General features: G+C 39.3%; 1 protein-coding gene across 1 annotated transcript in view; it reads left to right on the top strand.

Moving 5' to 3' along the window:
- The first annotated feature begins 2097 nt into the window (after positions 1-2097).
- Positions 2098-21441, top strand: part of ANO10 (anoctamin 10) — a 121997-nt gene continuing 102653 nt past the window's right edge. Inside the window, exons 1-10 of the mRNA XM_084202838.1 lie at positions 2098-2218; positions 5395-5568; positions 6600-6782; positions 8194-8328; positions 9790-9909; positions 11837-12406; positions 14697-14752; positions 16223-16297; positions 17255-17437; positions 20740-20931. Of these exons, the coding sequence (XP_084058964.1) occupies positions 5409-5568; positions 6600-6782; positions 8194-8328; positions 9790-9909; positions 11837-12406; positions 14697-14752; positions 16223-16297; positions 17255-17437; positions 20740-20931 (1674 nt within the window). The 5' untranslated portion in view covers positions 2098-2218; positions 5395-5408. The remainder of the gene's footprint in view (positions 2219-5394; positions 5569-6599; positions 6783-8193; positions 8329-9789; positions 9910-11836; positions 12407-14696; positions 14753-16222; positions 16298-17254; positions 17438-20739; positions 20932-21441) is intronic.

Below are 21441 nucleotides of genomic sequence, written 5' to 3'. Positions count from 1 at the left end.
GATGGGCATACCTGATTCATCTTTAAATTAGCTAATCCTCTTAAGAGCAAATTCCTAGCCTCTACAACACTGTGACTGGCACAAAGTAATTTACTTTTTGCCATCATGGTGAGACTGTTTCCACTTATGAATCCTATTTTTCTTCTGTGAATGCAGCATTATGTGCTGTTATGCATGGCTAGCAAAATGTGAACTTTCTAGAGAGAAACTGAGAGTGTGACTGTAAAGAATTCATTGCATAGCAAGAATGTGACACCTAGTGGATACATGGCACTGAGGAAATGTGACAGTCTCATCAAGCAATATTGCCATAAGATGACCTTGTCCAATTGAAAAATTAATTCGATAGCAGAAAAGAGATTGATTTTGAATGACTATTTGCATGGTCCAAAGTAAGTGGATAATGTCAAGTCCCCACTGAAAACTCATAAACATAGGAGGTGTCAGAGATAGTTTTAAAATAATTGTTTGTAAACTACTAGAAGACTGAAGATGTCAGGTCAAGGAGGCCAGAGGCCCAAGGCCCATGAAGACATTGTGGATATTTGTCAGGTGTATCATAACTGGAGACATCCAACATGCAAAACACAAGGATAAGGTCTAAAGCCCCCTTTTTGTTAAAGCCACCTTTCTGTTACTGCCATGCTACTCCTTCAGGAAGTGAGAGTTTTCACAGTAGGTGATGCTCAGAATGAATAACTATATGGTGAGGCCACTGGAAGCTGGAGAAGGCTGAAAGACAGTCTAAGAAGTCTGATATTCTGCCCAAACTATCTGATACAGACGGTGTGTGTCTTCTACTCTCCACTGCAGTCTCTAGTAGCTAAATTTCAAGTATTTGCATATCCCCATGGTGCCCTAGACCCTCACTGCCTCATTGGCTATGAATACCAGAAAAATTCATCTTCAAAAGCTAGTATTTCACACTTGCTACCAAACACAAATCAAAATTTCATCACAAAATTTACATTCAAATAACTCTATTTCAAAATATGCTGAAAAGTCTTCTCCAAGCCCTGTAGGGGAACACGTTTTGCCGGCAATGTCCTTTGCCACCACTGCTTTGCAGTCACACTTCTCACTTCCGTGCTACAAATAGATGCTTGGAACTATAGTCTCTACAAAAGTCTTAGTATCAAAATGTAAAACAGTTCTCTTTCCCTGTACAAAACAATGTTTGGAAAAGTAACTGACCCAGCTGAAGCGTGAGATGTTTATAACTGAAGCTCCAGGAGGAGGTTTGGGCCATGTCCAGAGAAGGGCATGAGCCAGCAGTGTGCCCAGGCGGCAAGGAAGGCCAATGGCATCCTGACACCTGTCAGGAATAGTGTGGCCAGCAGGAGTGGGGAACTGATTGTTTCCCTGTACTCAACACAGGTGAAGTCACACCTCAAGTGCTGTGTCTAGTTTTGGACCCCTCAATTCAGGAAGGGCTTTGAGGACTAGAGTGAGTCCAGAGAAGGGCAATGGAGTTGGTGAAGGGTCTGGAACATGAGTCCTATGAGGAGTGGCTAAGGGAGCTGGGATTGTTTAGCCTGGACAAGAAGGGATGACCTTATCTCTCTCTACAACCACCTGAAAGGAGGGTATAGCCAGTTGAGGGTTGGTTTCTTGTCCCAGGAAACCAGTGCAGGACAAGAGGAACATAGTCTCAAGCTGCACCAGGGGAGGTTTAGGTTGGACATCAGGAGGAATTTCTTCACAGAAAGGATGAATAAATAGTGGAATGGACTGTCCAAGGACGTGGTGGGGTCACCGTCCCTGGAGGTGTTTAAGGAAAGACTGGACACGGCTCTCAGTGCCATGGACTCGTTGACACAGAACTGTCCAGTCATAGGCTGGACTCGATGGTCTCAGAAGCCTTTTCCAACCTAATTGATCCTGTGATTCTGGGACACGAGGCAGAACACGCAGCAAAAGGTGGAAATAAACAAGAGGATGAAGTGAGAGCTGGCGGTGCATACGAGCGTTGCTGAATCACTGGCACTGGAGCATTTTTAGAACGCTGACATCGGAGCATTTTGAAAGGCCGCAGAAGGGGCGGCCGGGCCGGGCTGGGCCGGGCCGGGAAGGGCCCCGGCGCGGGGCGTGGCCGGCGGCAGCGGCGGGCGGTGTCACGCTGGGCCGGCCCGCAGCCCGTGCTGGCAGCGCCCGGTGCCTGCGGCCGCCGCCCGCCTCAGCCCCTCCCTGCCCTGCGGATGTGGAGCCGGCACCGGCGGTGAGTGGGGAGCGGGTGGCCGGCGCACCGCGGCAAGGGGCTCTCGCTGCCTGCGCCGCCGCCAGGGGAGGAGCCTCCGCCCTTCCCGCCCACCCCGCCGCGGCGCGGAGCCAGTGCCGAGCCTGGGCGGCCGTGACACCCCCGGCGCTTCCCCCGCCGCCCCGGCAGCGCTGGGGGTGGTGCTCGCGGTCGCGGTGGGCTGCGGGCGGCGGGGGGAACGGCGCAGGGCGGCGGCCGCCGGCCAGCGCGCCGGGCCGGGGGCAGGCAGTGAATCACCGGCCGTGCTGGCGGCGGGGCCGGCCGGGCTGCTCTCCTCCCCGGTATTTGCGTTCCTAAAAAAGGAGAGCGAGGCGCAGCCTGGCAGTGGGAAGGAGCCGTGATGGACCGCCTTAGAGCCGGCACGGCCCGGATGCGGCGGCGCCCGGGGCCGCTGAGCGGGTGGAGGCTGGGCGGTGAGCCTGGCTCTGACCCGCTGTGCACCCACACGGCCGGGAAAAGGGCTGTAGCTCCCTCTGCCCTGAGCTGACATGGTGGTCCTCGGTCGTGGGTTGGAGTCGATGGTCCCAGAGGTCTTTTCCAACCTAATTAATTGTGACCGCCCCCCAGCCACTCCGTGAGAGCGGGGGTTCGGGGGTTCGAGGGCATTCTTGGGTTGTTCCCTGTGCTCTGGGTCTGTCACTGGTTGCACAGTGTGTAGGATGAAAGAAAAGGCCAAATTACCTCCCAAATTACCTCCCGTAGGGTCTCTGCCGGGTGTTGGACAAACCTGTTAGGAAAATAAATTTGGAAATCACACAGGCACAATTTGGAGGAGTACTTGAGCTCTGTTGTAGTTTTCAGTAGTAATAAGCCTGAAAATAACAAACTAAAAGAGAGTAGTTTTGGGTTAGATATTTTAGGAAGAAGCTCTCTCCTGTGAGGGTGGTGAGGCCCTGGAACAGGTTGCCCAGAGAAGCTGTGGATGCCCTATCCCTGGCATTGTTCAAGGCTGTAATGAATGTGGCTCTGAGCAACTTGGTCTAGTGGGAAATGTTCATTCCCATGGCATGGGAATTGGAACTAGGTGATCCTTAAAGTACCTCTAGACCAAACCATTCTTTGATTCTGTGATGATTCTGTGATTCTTATACAGTCACCATGCCAAGGACGATGATTCTGAATAAATGGTAGGAGCCAAATTCACTGAGTAGCACACTGTTTATTAAAAAGGCTGTTTTCATGAGATAACTGTTCTGCAAAGCGATATTCTTAACCAGTAGGTAATATTTAAGAATTATCTAGTGCTTTTCATTCTTTGAATTCTTTAGAAATGACAATATATGCAATGTGTCAGGCATAATTTTAGCAAACTCTTGCAAACCCCTGATTATGGATAGTGATTCATTAAGGTGCAGTGACATCTCAAGACAGTGTAGTTAGTCACTGACAAGCTCAGTTACAGTGCCTCATCCCTGGTTATGTTTTTCTCTGGTTCATTCTGTTTGTCCAGATGCACATCTGAATTTTTAAAAAATACTTTATTAATCCAGTGCATTTTTTTAAAAAGACATGAATACTTGGGTTCAGAGCTGTTGCAGAATTGTGTGCCTGTGAAAAGGCAAGTGAAACTAACCAAAAGCCCCACTGAAATTTGCCTTGAAAGCTTTTTTCTTTAAGTTGAAATTGACAAGTTGAATATACTTGTTTATGATGGTATGCATATGTTTACAGTATCACTGTATTTTGTAGGATAATTTATATGAAATATGGAGACTGATTTGTCCTTGAATCACAGAAGTATAATAGTCATAAAAGCTGAACTGCATCCTTAAAGCAACTTCCTTAGAAATTAAGTATTTTAACAGGAGTGGAGAAACTGCTTAAAGGCAGTGGGTAAATTCCCTTCTTCAGTCAAGTTAATATAAAAAAAAATACCCCAAACCCCCAAACCAAAATCATCAAACCTACCCCTCACTTTTAAATTTAGTAAATTAAATCTGTCATAGATTTTTTGTTTGGGTTTTTAAACTTTTTTTTAACGGAGTAGGTTAGTTAAAAGATTTGTTTTATTTCAACATCTCTGTGAAGCCTGATACAATGATCTCTGTAGAATAATTCATGCAAAATTTGTTAACAAGACAAAAGATAAGTGCCTGGGGTTGTTCAGCCTGAAGAAAAGAAGGCTCAGAGGAGACCTTATCACCTCCTACAGCTACGTGAAATGAGGTTGTTGCAAGGTGGGGGTCTGCCAAGTAACAAGTGATAAAACAAGAGAAAATGGCTTCAAGCTGTGCCATTAAAATTCTGTGAAAAATTTCATCATGGGAAGGGGTTGCCAGGCATTGAAACAGGCTGGCCACGGAAATGGTTGAGTCACCATTCCTGAAGGTTTTTAAAAGCTCTGTAGATGTGGCTCGTAGGGACATTGTTTAGTGGTGGACTTGGAACTTCTGCATTAATGGCTGGACTCAATCTTGAAGGCCTTTTCCAGCCTAAATGGGTCTGTGAGTCTATAAAGGCCTGCTTAGTTCATTTGGAGTATTTACACATAAAGTTGTGCTATCAGTGCTTTACAGCTGGACTTTGTCACAGAACACTTGGTATGTAGGTTCCAAAAAGTCATTTAAGTGCTTTAAGTGGCCTGTCAGTATGATAGGTGTCTTACTCACCTGCCCAAGATGGTTATAAATTTCCTTGGTACAGTTGAAGCTTCACAAGATTAACTGAGAAGGTTCTTCCTTATAATGTGTTTGCATACTAATACCACAAGAAGCTTATTGATTTTTAAATACCTGTTTGACTAAGTTTCTGTTAATGTTTTCATTTGCAGACAAATACACTGTCAGAAGTTGCAGACTGTTGTTTTTGAGGATAGTTTCACCTTATTAATTTGTTGTATTTATTTGCTTTCCTCTCAGTACTGCTTTGCTATACATAGCAACAGCAGTTTTCCTACACAGAGAGTAGGACTTAAATGCCATGAGAGATCAGTTCCATCTTGACAACTGCAGAGGTTACTCAACTTGGTAGTAGTAAGTGCATTAAAGTGCGCACCTATGCCTTTGATAAGCACAGACTTGTGTAACTCACTACAGTAAAGTTTTGTGAGTTGCAGATTTGTGGGTTTAGGTTTGTGGGTTTTAGATTTAGACCACCTATTTTTTAGCACTTGCATTTTATTTTGGTTTTGTACTTAGCAAGCTCTCACGAGATGGCGGGAAAAACGAAAGAGATGGTGGAAAGCTGGTCTTTCTTGGATACTGCTGAGTCTAACTTCAGGCCGCTGGTAGTAATTGAACTTGCAAAAGGCACCAAAGAAGAAACCATAGAATGGTTCACTAAACGAATTGTGGACAAAAAGGCAAATGGAGGTGAGTACAGTATGATCTTCTGTAGCACTTTCAAATCAAATTGGCTGTCACCATAATATGAAGACATACAGAAAATTAGTTTTCATGGAATTTGTGGTATAATGATTGCTTGCCAATCTTGTTTTGCATTTTTTAAACCCACTTAATCCTGTTATTAATGAAAACATTGGTTTAAGGTCAAATGCCAGTTGAACTCTAGAATTCTTCAATTTTTTGCACTGAAGCCCTGATAACCTATGTTTCAATGTAGTTTTGATTTCAGTTTTTATAGCAGTTGTCTAGACATGTTTCTTTTGTTGCTTGCAAAAATGTAGAAAGCCTTGCCTAAATGAAGATGCTTCGCATCCTGTCCATAAGCCTTCGTACCATGTTGTAGGACAAAGTTAAGTTAGCAGAAAGCAATTTAATCTTGATAACTTCATGTTGGGTTTTACTTGTATTTTTTGTTAGCATGAAGGATCTTAAAACGGCAGTATTTCATTACTCATTTTGGTATGCTTCTGGCAATTGAAGTTAGTCTAATTTATTTGTAATTCCTTGGACTTTTTTTTTAAACTTTTTTTTAAAAAGTCATTATTTGTGGCTGTTGTCGCTTATAGCTTATGGTCGGTAGTATTTCTGTGGGTGATGGATTTGTGACTACAAATTTGCTTTCAGGCCTGTTTTAGGTAAGTTGGGATGTTTCTACTTAAAAAATCTAGTCTCCTTAAAACCAATTGAACTGTTTGTAGAAGCACTTCTTGCTTTTATGGTGTGAATCTTAGGGAAATAGATCCAAACAGTCCCCATTGTTCCAGTTCATTGTTGAGAGTGCTTCAACAGAAACAGGGCTAAATCAGGGGTTGACCCTGCAAGATTCTGAAGAACCTATGTCAAGTACTGTTGAAACCTTAACTCTTTGTGCCCTTAAAAAGAGACATTTTCAGCAGTCCTGTTAGCTAGGGCCAATACATTGGATGCTAAAATGCTAGGGCTTTTAGACATAATTTTAATGTATTTTCTTTCTTACTTTACCCCTGTTTACTTTAAAGGTGCACAACTACTGATTAAACCACTGGTAACAGAAAATGGAGTTGAAAATATTTATCTAGTTGGAGCTTCCCACTTAAGGCTGTTGCTGGGAGCTGAAGCTGTAGGTTTGGTGAAGGAATGCAGTGATAACTCAATGAGAACTTTTACATACAGCAGTAGAAAAACTTTCAAACATTTTGCAGGTAAGCAATTGAAGGAATCTTTGTCATTGCAAAGTGGTGGCTAAAGGTTATAAGCAATTACGCCGCTAAACTTTTTACAGTCTTTCTATTCCTTGGAATGGTAACTGTGAACAGCAAGTAGAAAACCAAGCCATGAAAAAAAAAAATTGTTTTTAACTATGGAAATTCAAGTCATATAATGAATTTTGGTTTCTTTCACATGTCTTTAATTTTTTGTTTGTCTTCTCCTTCATGCTTTTCTATGCTCCAAATAGTCACTTACTTGTATGAAAGATTTTCTTGGAAAATAAGACAAGAAAAAGAGTTGATAAACGTGATTTTGTGATTATCAATCCATGTTATGAATTAATGTAGCAATTTAATTTCTGTGAGCCAATTTTGAGGCTTATGATCTTAAAATAAGCTGGAAAGAATAGAAACATTTTTCTCTGTTACATGTACACATCAAACAAACAATAATTAACACTACAGATGCATTCAGTGGGTTTTGGGCATGATTAGTGGAATCATTCCTTTTTATTCTTTTATTTTGTGAGGATGCCAACACAGGAACATTTCCTTTTAAATGTGCTGCTTGTAAGGTCTTTGATGCCCTTACAGTGGCAGAACTAATTTTTTGCTCTGCAGGTAAATATTGGAGTTCCAGCTTAGTATTGCTAATACTTTTAATGTGCCTGTTTGAGTGATGCCTTTCACTGCATTTTTCAATATAAAGGTTCTTTGGTCTGTCTGAAACAATTTTTAAGTTTTGTTGTTCAGTGGCAGTTTTACTCAACACCACTGCTGTGCAATAATTGTTGCGGTGCCTTCAGTTTTGTGACCTTGCTTTCCTGAAATTAGGAAGCCTTCAAAAAGTTGTCAGTTGCAAAAGTGCCACTTCCATTTCTTTCATGCCCTTATATTATTAATGCAAATCTGTCACAAATTCCACTGCTAACAGAATCTCTAGGATTAGCTGGATTTCCAACTGCTGTAAACATATTTTTGGCTGTATCTCCTGGTATTTTTTCTTTTTAAAAACACAAGTGTCATTTTAGTTTTGTCCAGGTGCAATCAGAGAAATTATCACCTAGAAAAGAAACCCTGCAGTCTCTGTTGTCTTGGTAGCATTTCTGGTTGCAGTTAAAGTATAATATACTGTTATTCTTTGTATTAGAGTTTTGTTGATATTTTAGCTTTTAACTTAGTGTATTTAGGGCAAGCCATATAGTTTTATTCTTAACATGGGAAAAAATTGTTTCTATGTCAAGAAAATGTAACTCTTGGTTCCATGATGATAAATTGATGGGGTTGACATAGGTTTGTTGCTGTAATATTTTTTTTCCTGATTCTGGTAATTTTTTGTAGTTATTTGCTGCCAGGGTTGTATCCATGCGCTGCACCATTTCATACAACCTTCCTTTTTATTTAGATGACAATCACAATTTCCTTACAATGGCAGAATGTCAGTACATCATCAAACATGAACTTGAAAATTTGAGAGCCAAAGATGAAAAAATGATCCCTGGATATCCTCAGGCAAAACTGTACCCAGGAAAATCAATTGGTAAGTAATGTAATTTGTTGCCTCTAACTCACTGAGTTGATGTAGAATAGTGTTCATTGTGGGAAAAAAAAAAAATGTGATGTAATGAAGAGAAATCCTTCAGATGTTCAAGTCCAACTATTTCTAACCAAATTTGTTTTTTCACTGCTTCAGTAATAGGACAAAAGGTAATGGAGGCACAATACAAGAGAATTCTGAATAGGGATCAAGGAAGTATTTTTTTCAACAGGGTAATCAAACATTTGATCAGGGATTTAAAGAGATTCTTGGTAACTGTCCTGGGAGACTTGTAAATCCTCCCTAGAGAGGGCCCTGAGCAGCCCTATTTAAGCCACACCTACCTTGAGCAGGAAGGTGGACCTGATTACTTCCAGAGGGCTGTCCACCCTGAGTTGTTCTGTGAGGCTGAGGCTCTCGCCTTGTGTTCTCTTCAGCTGAGCAGCTTTTGCACATGTTAGTGTTATTAATTATTTTTATTTGGTACCAGAAGTATTTATTATTTAAGTTACATGATTGTATATGTGGATTCTTTCTGTATAAAAATGCTGGAATGAGTACCAGTGCTCCAGAGTTACAAATTTCATAACAGGAAGGAAGTTTTATTAATTTATTTGGTTTCCCTGATCTTCCTCTTTGCTTCAAGAGCTTTTCCTTTTCATGGGAGAAAAAAGCAATGAAAGCTGGTGCTATTTTTATGTTAGCTGAAAGTAGTTCGTTGGCAGAGAGGCTACAGATTCTTAGGAGAATGGATCTTAATAATTGTATGTCCTTTTATTAACAGTATGTTTATTCTTTAGTGTTGATCATCAGAGAAAGAGATCTGTGTTCAAAAAACTTAAATAAATGTAGATGTCAGATGAGTTTACATTGGTAATTTTTTAATATAGCCAAGGTATTTTTCTAGTTGTGTGAATCAGATGATGATGGGAAATAGTAAAATACTGTCACACTTCAGTGGCTCCCTGTTTTTTAATACATTTTTTCTATGGTTGTCATTTCAGAGCAGTAATTGTTTATCCACACACGTAGTATTGCTTTCCATAACAAAGCTAAATACAAATTGTGGAATATGTAGTTTGTTTGCAATGAAGATGCGATGCAATTTATGAATTAGTATAAACTGCTAATTCAAAGAAAGCTCCATGTGGCATTTCAGTCCTGACCTGTAGCACTTTTTGCTATTGAAGCTGCATCTGGCTATATTGCAAAGCTGTGGAGTAGTTATTATATGTGAAAAGGTTGCTCTTTGTCTTCCAGTGGGCAGCACAGTATTTGCAGATATAGGTATAACTGCTCTCAATTTTTGAATTAACATGAGACAATTTTTTTAAGATTTGAGTGCTAGATCTATTTCAAAGGAACTTTAGGCTTGGTAAATACACAACATAACCTGTTTACTTATTTCAACTTCACAGTCACATGAAGGAGTGCCAGGTATCTATTTTTTCTTTTCTCTTCTAGTGAGAAGATTATTGACCAGTGGTATTCTTGTTCAAATTTTCCCCCTGCATGATAGAGAAGAGTTGAAAAAGCTTTCTCACAGCTGGTATGGCCGAGTGAAAATTGGTTATCAGCCTTTAGGTATGTGAACAGCCTTTGCATCGTGGTCATGCAGTGGAGTCGTGAAATCAGACCACTGCTGTTTTACCATTTGGACAAGTTTTTCCTCTTTTAGTGTTTCCTGTGTGACCTGCTGAAATGTTTCTGGACTTGCAAAATGGGTGGTTTCAAAGTCTGTAGTCTGTGAGTTTCCATGTAACAGCATTCTGCACATCACAAATTCTCCCCACCCATCAGTAAAGCAGGAATGGTCCAAGCCAAGACCGTTCTTTCAAACTGACTCTTTGACAAGTTCCCACGTTTCTGGAACTCCCAGAGCTTTTTTTGTGTTGTAGGTGTGTCAAAAGTGTATTTACAACTGTTTGTTTTAAATTCAGTGTCTGACTGAAGACTGTATGTTGTTGCATGCTAGTGTCACTTGAGTATATTTTACACACTGAATAATCATAAAATGAATATAACTTTTAGTCAGGCAGTGTAGAAAGTTAAGTTTATTTAAAAATAAGAAAAATAAGCATTTGGGAGCTTGCCCAATTATAAGCCTCTGGTTCTTGCAGTTGTTTGAGGTTCTTTCCTGAGCTGCAGGAAGTTAAAGATCTGGCTCGATAATGCTTGCCTCCAGAGTATTGTGTTAGGAGCCTTATTGTGTGCTGGTCTTTATGTGAGAGAGGATGTTTTTTGGTTTTTTTTTTTTTTTTTGACTTACACTGAATTCCATACAAAATTTTGGAGCAAATCCCCAGAGCCTGTTAAGTATGTACTTATTTAGGGATATCTTTCATGTTGGATTGTGAAATGGTGCTAATGACCTACACTTGAATGTATTTGTTAATGAATTTTTGATTAACAGGGATGTTAAGAGTGCTGATCCTTCTGTCTGTTTACCTTTCCTTCTTGATTTCAGAGACTTTATCAGGTTGTCAATTGTGAACTTCTGCTGTAGTGTTTTGTAAGCCATAAGAATATTCTGGTATTGCATGTGAGGATTTTTTGTGGAAGTGTATTACAGAGGTAATGCACACATGGTAGCGTATTTACCATGTCAGTTCAGAGGTCATGCTTCTATGGCTGTTTCTTTAAGCTAGTAAATACAAAACAATGGCATACAAGCAATCTGGTCGTTCGAGTAGGCAAAGACAAGAGATTTCAGCATTATAAACTGTTTGACAGGCATTTCTGTATCTAATAATTTCTAGATTTTATGAATAATAATCCTATATTTTTTATTAGTAAGATAAGTGATATGCCTTTTTTGAGGTAATACATCTGTCATGAAATGTACCCATTATTAGTGCACTTTTTAAGTCTCTGTAGCACCTGAGTGGACAAACTTAGTGAGTGCAGCAAGTACGTATTTCATGTATCAATTGTCTGTTGAAGAGATTATCTCAATCTGAGTACTCTATCTGATGTGTTTAAGATTTAAGATTTTGATACACCTGTCCATCTATTCCTTTAGCTCCTTGAGGGTTGTCAAAGCACAAATAGCCCTTTTTGTCTCTGAGCAAGCTGAAACAAATTTGTTTCCCAGTAGTACATATGCTAGTGGGAATTTTCAGAAGCTGTGTGTTATTTGCTGTTAAAGTGGCTTTTATTGCATCAGATATCTTCTATGCCATTCATTGATCAATTCTGTCTGCAAGAATGATAGTGTTTTCTCTTCGGTTGGATTTTTTCTTTTTTTTCCCCTTTTTCTGGGTATCTATTTGACTTTCTTGCCATCTGAATAGTATGTTTATGTGGGTATATATATAACTTTAAAAAAATTCAGATAACCATCTTTTTGTAATAAGGGTGAAGTAAGAAAGAAAAAGCAATGATATTTATTGTGTTATTTAGAAAAAAAAATCTGGTCAATGAAAAATTCTAAGTTCATGAAAGGTCAAGTTTGATATTGTACTGAAGTTTCTGTTAAGTGGAGTCTTAGCTGATTCATTTCTTTCTGCAGATGACATACGCTGCTACTTTGGCGAAACCATTGCTCTCTACTTTGGCTTCTTGGAATACTTCACATTTGCTTTGGTTCCAATGGCTGTCATTGGGATTCCCTATTACGTGTTTGCGTGGGAAGACTACGACAAATACGTGATGTTTGCCACGTTCAATCTGCTGTGGTCCACTGTGATACTGGAGGTCTGGAAGCGGATGTGCGCCATCCTGACGTACCGCTGGGGCACGCTGCTGATGAAACGACAGTTTGAGGAGCCAAGACCAGGCTTCCATGGTGTGCTGGGGATCAATCCTGTCACTGGGAGGGAGGAGCCAATGTACTCAAGTATTAAGAGACAATTACGGATTTACCTGGTGTCCTTACCATTTGTGTGCCTTTGCCTGTACTTCTCACTGTACGTGATGATGATTTACTTTGACTTGGAGCAGTGGGCTCTGGATTATCACAAAGAGAACGAATCTAACTTCAGCAGCTTGATGCTGTACGTGCCCAGTATCATCTATGCTGTTGTGATTGAAATTATGAACCTAATCTATCGGTATGCCGCTGAATTCTTAACATCTTGGGGTAAGGAAGTTGTTCACTCTTCTTCTTTTAAATTAGAGTCCCACATACTTAGAATTTGTTTCTTTGTAGAATCCATTACTGTGAGCTCTTGTTCAACAGAATGCTAAAGAGATTTCTCAAAGTAGGTTCTTGCTGTGGGGTAAAAGAGATGGCCATTTTAACTTCTTATACTTTGAGTGTTCTGAGGTTGCAGTTTCATATTTGGTTTAATTTGGTCTGTCTGACATTTCATCAGAAGGGGGTAGAGCATGAGGATAAGAGCTCAGAGGTGCATGGATGGCGGGAAGGATTGTCCTGGCAAGTTGCACCCACAGCCTGGGTTTGCTTACTATGCTTTAGTCTACTGTACATAAGTGCAGAGGGCAGAGACACTGAGATAATGGAACCAAATCTAAGCCCACTCTGAATGTCACATGAGAGTGTTTATGTATGCTACATATATAATAAAGACTGGGATTCCACATCCCAATCAAAATGTGTAATGTAGTCTATTAAAACATTCCTCCTCAGAAGAGGAGGCATGTTTTAATAGATTACATTCCCCATTCCCCCCCCCCCCCCCCCCCCCCGCCACGTGTGTGTGATTTTATTTAACAGATTGGGCCTTGTGCTTTGCAACCTAACATAAGGACAGTGAAATGCTGGTGTTTATTTTGAATTTTAGCACTTCTACAGACATGTGAAGTCACTTTCAGACAAAGTTAATAGGTTAAGCTAATGGAGAATTAACTGCTTCGTGTAGCTCCATATGGCATTGCTTTGCAGGACAGAATCCAGATTACTAAAGCTGGAAGCCCAGAAAATTAACAGAAGAAAGATAAAGCAAAGGGGAGGTTGATGCAGAAGACAGAATAAAAACAGGTGTTGAAGTGGGGGTTGGTTATGCTTGCCAAAATTATTTGCTCAGCAAATTCAACCTGACATCCATGATAGTAAAACCAAGCAATTTCTTTGTTTATGACTGTTCAAGGTTTTTATTTAAATAATGATTTTTAAATTCATATGTAGGACTCAGTTGGCTGTTTTGTTTCATTGTTTCTACTGCAAAAAAAGGCATTTCTGTGAAATACACAGTTATATTGATCTGATAGACTAAAATGTCTTCAACAGGCAGCTCAAGATTTTTTTAAATCCAGACTTTTTTGGGTTTAAGCTGGTGTTTCATATTCAGCAGAGGCAGTATTTATGTAACCTGCTACACTGACAGCTTGTGCCTTTTCTGTGCTGTCCAATATGTTTCTGCTGCCATGTTCTGAATAGGCTGAAAAGCTCATCTGGCTCTCCTATTTTCTCTCCCACCTGGCATATTTTCAGATAATATCTGACTTAAACAGCTAAAGTGACAAAGCATGGGAAACAATCTGGGGTATTTTAAGCACCCTTCTTGCACCCATTTATCATGAAAGCTGATTGTGTAGTGAAAGCTAAAAGTAAAAATTACAGTCTCTTGAGTGCATTTTCACGTGTCAGGCCTAACTTGATGCTCCTGCAGAGCAGAGCCCTGCTGGTTTGTCCTGAGCAAGGTCCGTAGGTGGTTGTGTCCCCTTTCAGTCTTGTTGACACAGCACATGCTAGTGTGCTGCCTTCCCAGTTACTGCTTACCCAGGGCTTTAAAGGTTCAGTCTAACAAAATAGCAGAAAGAAATTGAAAATCTCCCATCCATTTCCCTTTTCTCCCCTCTAGTGAAACAGCCTTCCTGAAACATCAGGTTCTGACAGTTTATCTTCAGTGAACTGAAAATCTCAACTTAGAATGAGTAATGCATCTGTTGAACTTCACATACTCTAGTCTTAGTTCAAAGTGTAGGGTCTTATCTAAATTCCTTGGAGAGAGATGGGAATATTTCTGTAAGCATTTACTGATTTAAAATCAAATTTGGTATTTTTACTTTTCATTATGTATTCCCATTAGTTTTCAGCCAAAGAGCAATAAATAACTAGATGCATTTTCTTAAGTCTTAAGAGCAATGGATGTTTTTTCTTCTATAAAATAGCTCTTCAGGGTAAGAAATAGATTTAAAAAAAAACAAGCTTTGTGGTAGAAAAAATACTGGAGTTGTAGTCAAAAATATGGGTGATTAATACTGTGGATCAGATTAGCTTCATAGATTAAGTGAGGTATTGGTATAGTATAAGTTCTTCCTACCATGAAGTATTGGAATAATAGAAACTATTAGATAAGTAATTTTCATGTGGGCTAAAAGTGCCTGTTCACTCTTTGGATAGCAATGTGTAGTACATGGTAGGAGATTCTGCTGTTTACTAATTAATAATTTTGTTGAAATTTTAGAAAACCACAGGCTGGAATCTTCATATCAGAATCATTTAATTCTGAAGGTTTTAGTGGTAAGTATGTCAAATAAGCAGCTTTTAAGATTATTAAAAAGCCAGCTTGTGCTGTATTTTATTAGTGCTCTCATAGCATTACCGCAGTGACCTGCAGTTTTGCTCAAGGCCAAATAGTAGCACAAATGTCAGAGTAAACAAGATTTCTGTGATGGTTGCAGTAACTGCTAGACTATTTTAGATGCCTCTTTTCTGGTGGAGAGTTGGTTTTTTATTTTTATCAAATTGTTCATTCATTGGATGCTGCATATATAAGTTTCTCTTAATTAGTGTGGTCCTGCCTTCAACTGAAAACTGTTTTTTTGCACAATTTTATGGTAAACCATAATTTGAAAGTTCATGTATTAACTTCCACCTATATTAACCTTCAGACAACCTGTCAGAGGAACCTGAAAATACCTGTCCGTCAGTCTACTCCTCTGTAGTTCATAGCATATGCAGATCTATTTCATTTATCTAATCTTGTTTCCTTTTTGAAAAGATCATTTAAGTTTCTTCCTTTTTTATTTCCTCAATTTCCTTAGAGTTCCTTCTTTATTTCTTTCACCATGTTTTTATATGTGGGTGTGTGTGCTTATTTGGAGTTTGTTTGTTTTGTTTTGGGGCTTTCTTTGTGTTAAATCTCTGTGTTACCCATCTGTTACTGGTAACCTCTGGATCTAAAATTCTTGTAGCTATCACTTAAACTTTGTCTCCTCCTGTAGCCTTTCTCATAAAACTTAGGACCATTTCTTTTTCCCTATAGGTTATTTATACAAAATGATTAAAAAAATTATGTGCTGTCAAGTGTAAGTTTTCCCCAGTTTTCATTCTCAGTCTGTGAATGGTTCTCTGCACTCCCAGTATTATCTCTATTGGCCAAAAGCTCCAAAACAGGAGCTGCAGCACTTACAGCAAGTAGGAAACTTCAGAGTTTGATTAAATACTCTAATTATGTCTCATTTTAGAAGTAGGAAATTTTCTCTTGGCCATAAAACCTTTTGAAGTGATTAAACATCAACTGCAGCTAACATATATAAAGGACTGTTTTTAGAGATTGAGAGACATATCAGCCAACACGTATATTTTGACAAAGTAGCTCTTTTAAAATAAGTCACTGCTCTAAATAAAGACCAATATATCCCTCTTCTAATGTTATCTGGAGAAATTGCAAAAAAAAAAATAAAGTTAAGTAGAAGGTGATGTGTTTTTATTGTCCACCTTTTGTAATTCAGTTGTAGCTCTCTTCGTTCACTTTGCTTTAGGAGAGCATTAAGCTTGTTATGTGAAAAACTGAGTAAGAACAATATTGAAAATGTGTTTCTTCTGATCTAAGGTTTAAAAATGGTAAAGAAAATTCTGATGGGCAGTTTACACCTTCATGGAAGCCATGTAGTCAGGGTAGCTGTTAAGTTAGTTGATATTCTGCATCTGAATATTCTGCATCTGAACTTTTGCTCAAGTACTAAAACCAAATCTTTTTATTTGCAGTTCAACTTCTTAAATTGTTTTGCATCTTTATTCTACATTGCCTTTGTGATGTTTGATATGAAGCTTTTGAGGCAGGTGAGTTCCAAGAACATCTTAAGAATGTTGGTGAATCTAGGAAGATAAAGGATTGATTAAAACAGACTTCAATACTTATTCTAAAACATAAACTTGGCAATTAATATATTTAACCTATATTTTCTTAGAAATCCAGCTTCCATGTTTCAGTTCCCCTAACATTATTGCAGAATCATAGCAGAGTAGAGTAATACTTTCTCTCTGTATAAATGAGGAACTGTTTTCAAATAAATTTGATTATTCTCTCACACAGATGAGACTGGGAAATTTTCATTTCCTCTCTATTTCCTTTTGTGTTAGAAGATGTTCTTGTCTGTAGTGTTCTTAATGAGAGACTCTTGAGGATAGGGTCGTGATTAAGTTCGACTACAGTGAGGATCTGAGAAGAAATAAAAGCAAAAATGATTTGTCGTTGGTATTTTAAATCAACTTTCACACTCAAATGCATGAAAATTTGGTATAAGGAAAATATTTTTGCTCTAAGCATAATGAGCAGTACAACAAGAACTTCAGCTCAAGACCTCTGTTATCCTGAAGTCATCTCTAGCAAAACTCTTTACATATCTATACCAGAGATAACATTTGTGACATTTTCTCTGCTTTCAGGTAAAATCAAGAAATGAAAAGCATAGAAAAAAGTTCTATCTTTAGTTCTGTGAGTTTCTTTGGCAAATGTTAAATATGCATTGCCCTTTATTGTACTTGGTGTACTGTTTTCAATGTACAACCAGATACACGAAATATTTAGACTGCCAACTCCTAATTAGTCCTTTTCAGCACACAGCAAAGGATGGGAACTCGATCACCTACATTTTTGTATGCTATTCCTAGGTTTGTTAGGCTGGCCTTTTTTTCATAGTATAGTAACTTAGAGTGTTACTCGAGCTCACAGAATTGCAAATGATCATAGTTTCGTCACAATTGTATTAATTTTTATTTCTTTTCTTTTAACTTAAGAGCTTGGCCACTTTGCTGATAACTTCACAGATCCTCAACCAATTTGCAGAATCCTTGCTTCCTTACTGGCTCCAGAAAAGATACAACAGGAGGATGAAGAAACGCATGTGCTCCAAGAAAACTGATATGGACCTGTCATTAGTTGATCAGGTCAACATGGAGAAGGAAATGGGAACTTATTTGGTATGTTGTCATACTTAAAAGAGTTAAAACTTTTCTGGGCTGTAGTTCACAGAGGCATCAGCCAAGGCAAACAAGAATATTTTTGGCTTTCTGGCGTGGCAGCTTATTTCCAGCTTCATCAGCTTTGCTGGTAGCTGTTTATGCAGCTGTGTGTTATCCTGGATCAGGAGGTGGATACAGTGCAGGATCCTAGTAACACCAGAGTGAAGGGGAAGGAATGAATAGCTCTATCTGGAGCTACCTAACCCCATGCCACTGGAAAGAATTATTTGTGTAATATGGCCTTAATCCCCAAGGGTAACCCAAAGACTGCCAGGATGAGTAGGCTGGCACAGGGAAGAGGGAAATTATTTATGTTTTGGTTTGATTTTGCAGTGGTGTTAGTTTAAATGGTCAGTTAAAGTAGAGCCTGTGAGAGAGAGCTTAGGTCTGGATGTGGCCAGAAACGGAGGACAGAAGAAACCAGCTTTTCAAAACAATATTCCTGCTGGATGCTCTTGCCTCTTGAAACCAGAGATTTGGTATTCCTGTCTTCTTGGTTCTTTCTGTTCTTGACCACCTCCTACCCAGTATAACTTTTAATAAGGAATTTACACAGTGGATGTCAGTGCATATGTTAAGGCCTCACAGACTGCCTGACAACTTGATCAGATGCTGCAAACACAGTCACAAGAGTCTTAGTATGATTTTTGCTTTTACAGAATAAGAAGTACATGTAGATAGTGTATTTTTCATGTAAAAGGTAGACGTTAGCAGTTTGAAATTTGGTAGTAACACCATATCAGATTCTTCCTGCATGAAGTGCCATGACATGGGAAAAGAAGAAAGAACTATCACCTTTACAATTTAAAAACTGTACAATTGTATTCCTGTGTGAAAGTTGGAGGGAGATAGACAGTGCAGGGCACAGCAGAAGTCCCTGTGTTAGTGTCTGAGCTGGTAAATCAGCACAGTCCAGCACTGCACCTGCACATCGGCCTGCACAGCTCCCAGAGTTATGTGCCAGCATCAAGCCTGACCAAATAAGCTCTGCCTCTTAGACCAGAGCTGACTCCTGATTCTCAGCTGTCACTGAGCCAGTGACAAAGCCAGTGTGGTGTCTCTGAGTCACATTGCCCAGTGCTTCTTGTGTAGAGCTGGATCAAATGAATCTGCACCTGTTGTACTGTTGTACCCTGAATAGTTTTTCATGGGTACCCAAGAGGTCAGTTGTAGAGAGTTAGGACTTTGCCTTGGATGTGTCCACTGCTGGCCTCAGTTTCAGTTCTAAATACTGTGTACTCAAAGCCTTAATTTCATACTCAATCTAAAGATTATTGTTTTGCTGTGCTTGTGAATAAACGATACTAGACCACTGATTTGTTTGCAAGCAGTGAGCTGTCAGCAGGCAAAAATATTTCTAAAATTAAAACTGTCACAAGGGGGAAGCATTTGACTGCTTAGTAACTGCAGAGTCTTGACAGAATTCTGTGTTTCAGGCTCTTTTGTTTTGATTCCTTCTTTCACATACTCTTCAGCATTTAATTCTCTGTTCTTTTTGTCCTCATTCTCACTTACGTTTCAAATATCCAGTCCTTAACCTTGTTTAAGATGTAAAAACATCCTGCAATAATTTTTAAATATTATTTTTCTAATTTCTGCTTCACTCCTCTAGTCAGTTTTCTCCCTTAATTTATTCCTTGTTGGTATTTCCTTGATGTCGTAGCTGATGTCATGGCTGCTGATGGCAGTTACAAATTTCTTTAACATTGCCTTAGACTCCTGTTTTCCTACACAGAGTTTCATAAATTGAGTAGGAGAAAAAAAAATACTTATTTACTTCATACTCTGCTGTTCTAAAAGCCAGTAGGTATTGGGCAAGGAAATGAGAAGCGTGAGGAAGCAGTGGGAATACTGTACAGTTACCAGAAGGAGGAGCACAAAGGAAAGCTCTCTCTGCCTGCCATGCGTGTCTGAGGAAATGGTAGCAGTACATGTGTGGCTGCCATTCCAGTGGATGTTCCTGCAAATGTCCCTAAAGAAGGCCTTAGTAAAATTTAGAGCTTGTACAAAATGTTTCTAAGGAAAAAGTCTTAATGTCTTTAAAAGTCAGGTAGCTGTTCATAGTCTGGCCTGCAGACTGGTTTGTGAGACTGAACTATACTGTGGAACTTCAAAACGAGCTCAAGTGAGAAATACAATTAATGACTACCCCATGTTGATTTGTGAGCTTGCAGACTTTTACTGCCTCTCTCTGTTTCCAAGGAGAAAAAAGCACTAGGTGTTGGAGAGGGCAGTCAGTTTAACAGCTATGATCTACAAAAAGAGTAGATAACCATGTGTCTGGTGCATGGAGCCAAAACCACTTTCATGTCATTCTTGCAATAATTTCAGTCACTGTCAAGTCTTCATAATTTGTTTTGAGAGAGAGGAAAATACAAGTATCTGTGTAAATACAAGATACCTAGATCCTACTTTAACTTCTTTGTGGTATTTCATCATCCTTTGTTTATGAACACTTTTTCTTTAAAAGGGGTTGGTTTGGTTCTTTCCTAAAAAAATTGCTGCAATCATAGCAAACTGTTATTAATGCTACAAAACTAATATGCAGATAAGTATATGATCACCTGCATGTGAGTACTTAATCAGCATTTAAGTACCCACATTCTTGGTTCAAAGATCAGGGGATAAACCTGTTGGGATTTGTTAAATAGGGTTTTTTGTTTGCACTAATTGTTCCTTTCAAATGTTAGTGCTGCCTTGTAGATTTCAATCTTCAAGTGGTCCACTAACTCTGTCCTGCCCATTTTGAAATAAACAAGAAGAAATACCCGAAAAGATTTGCCTGTCTACCAGCCTACCATTCTGGTTAGGTCTTTCATAGACAGTCTGAAATGCTGGGACTTTTATTGTCACAGTGCTCTCAGGAGGATGTTCTGCCAGTTTAAATGCATGGTGCTGTTTTTCTGTTCCTCACTGTTCATTCTGTTACTGTTTAACTGAGATGCTCAGAAACCTGCATAGGTTGAATGTGTTTATGTAGGTACTTCATGTAATAAGGATGGGAAGTGTGACTTCCATAAAATGCATTAGGCAAAAGGAAAAACCTGGGCCTCCCCTTATGAGAAGTCTTTAGTGATTGAATAATTCCAAATTAATTGGATTTTTAAAAAAATTCTTCTTGTCTATTATCAGCAGTCATTTCCAAACAGCTGATTTGGGATGAGGAAACATGTTTACAACTGTAGTGCTATTTTTGTGGTTTTTTGTAGTGCTAGTTTTTTGTTGCTTAAAGTTGCTCTTATATTTCCTCTGTTTTTCAGGGTACTTTTGATGATTACCTGGAGTTGTTCCTACAGTTTGGCTATGTGAGTCTTTTCTCATGTGTTTATCCACTGGCAGCTGTTTTTGCAGTGTTAAACAACATCACAGAGATATACTCTGATGCCTTAAAGATGTGCAGAGTTTACAAGCGTCCATTTGCAGAACCCACAGCGAATATTGGTGTTTGGCAGGTAATTTTTGTGTTTTTTTCTTTTTCCTATTCATTTGTCTAAAAGAGGTTTCAGCACCAGTATGAAAGCTTTTTGTTTGTCCCATGAGCCACTTCAAAGTTCAGTAGGTACTTTGTTCTCTTCAGTGCCTTGGAATATCATCTGTCCAACTGTATATCCCAGTGATATTTTTGGTGTGGTTTTTGACCACATGCCTTTTAGCTGCCTTGGAAAAAAAAGCAGATTTTTTTTCTTTAGATCTTGTGTATGTATTGTACTTCTATTGCAACTTCCAACAAAGCAAAGCTTCCAGCTACTGCCCAGTATTCTTTATAGGCAGTGTATTTTAGAAATGGTAGCTTCTGATGCTGTCTCAGAACTGTGGAGTGCAGCAGGGGTTCTCAAAAGAAATGGAAGAATAAATAAGTAGTTGGATTCCTAAGCCAGGCTTGTGGCCTCTGCACCCCTGGTTACTGGTGCTCAAGCTGACTAATTTGAAAATAACCTGGATCTGTGAGCAGGAGCTGGAAC

Source organism: Fringilla coelebs (assembly GCF_963513975.1).
Source record: "Fringilla coelebs genome assembly, chromosome: 1".
In the NCBI taxonomy this organism is placed as follows: Eukaryota; Metazoa; Chordata; class Aves; order Passeriformes; family Fringillidae; genus Fringilla; species Fringilla coelebs.
The sequence above is the reverse complement of the archived record's forward strand: the minus strand, read 5'-3'. Positions and strand labels throughout refer to the sequence as shown.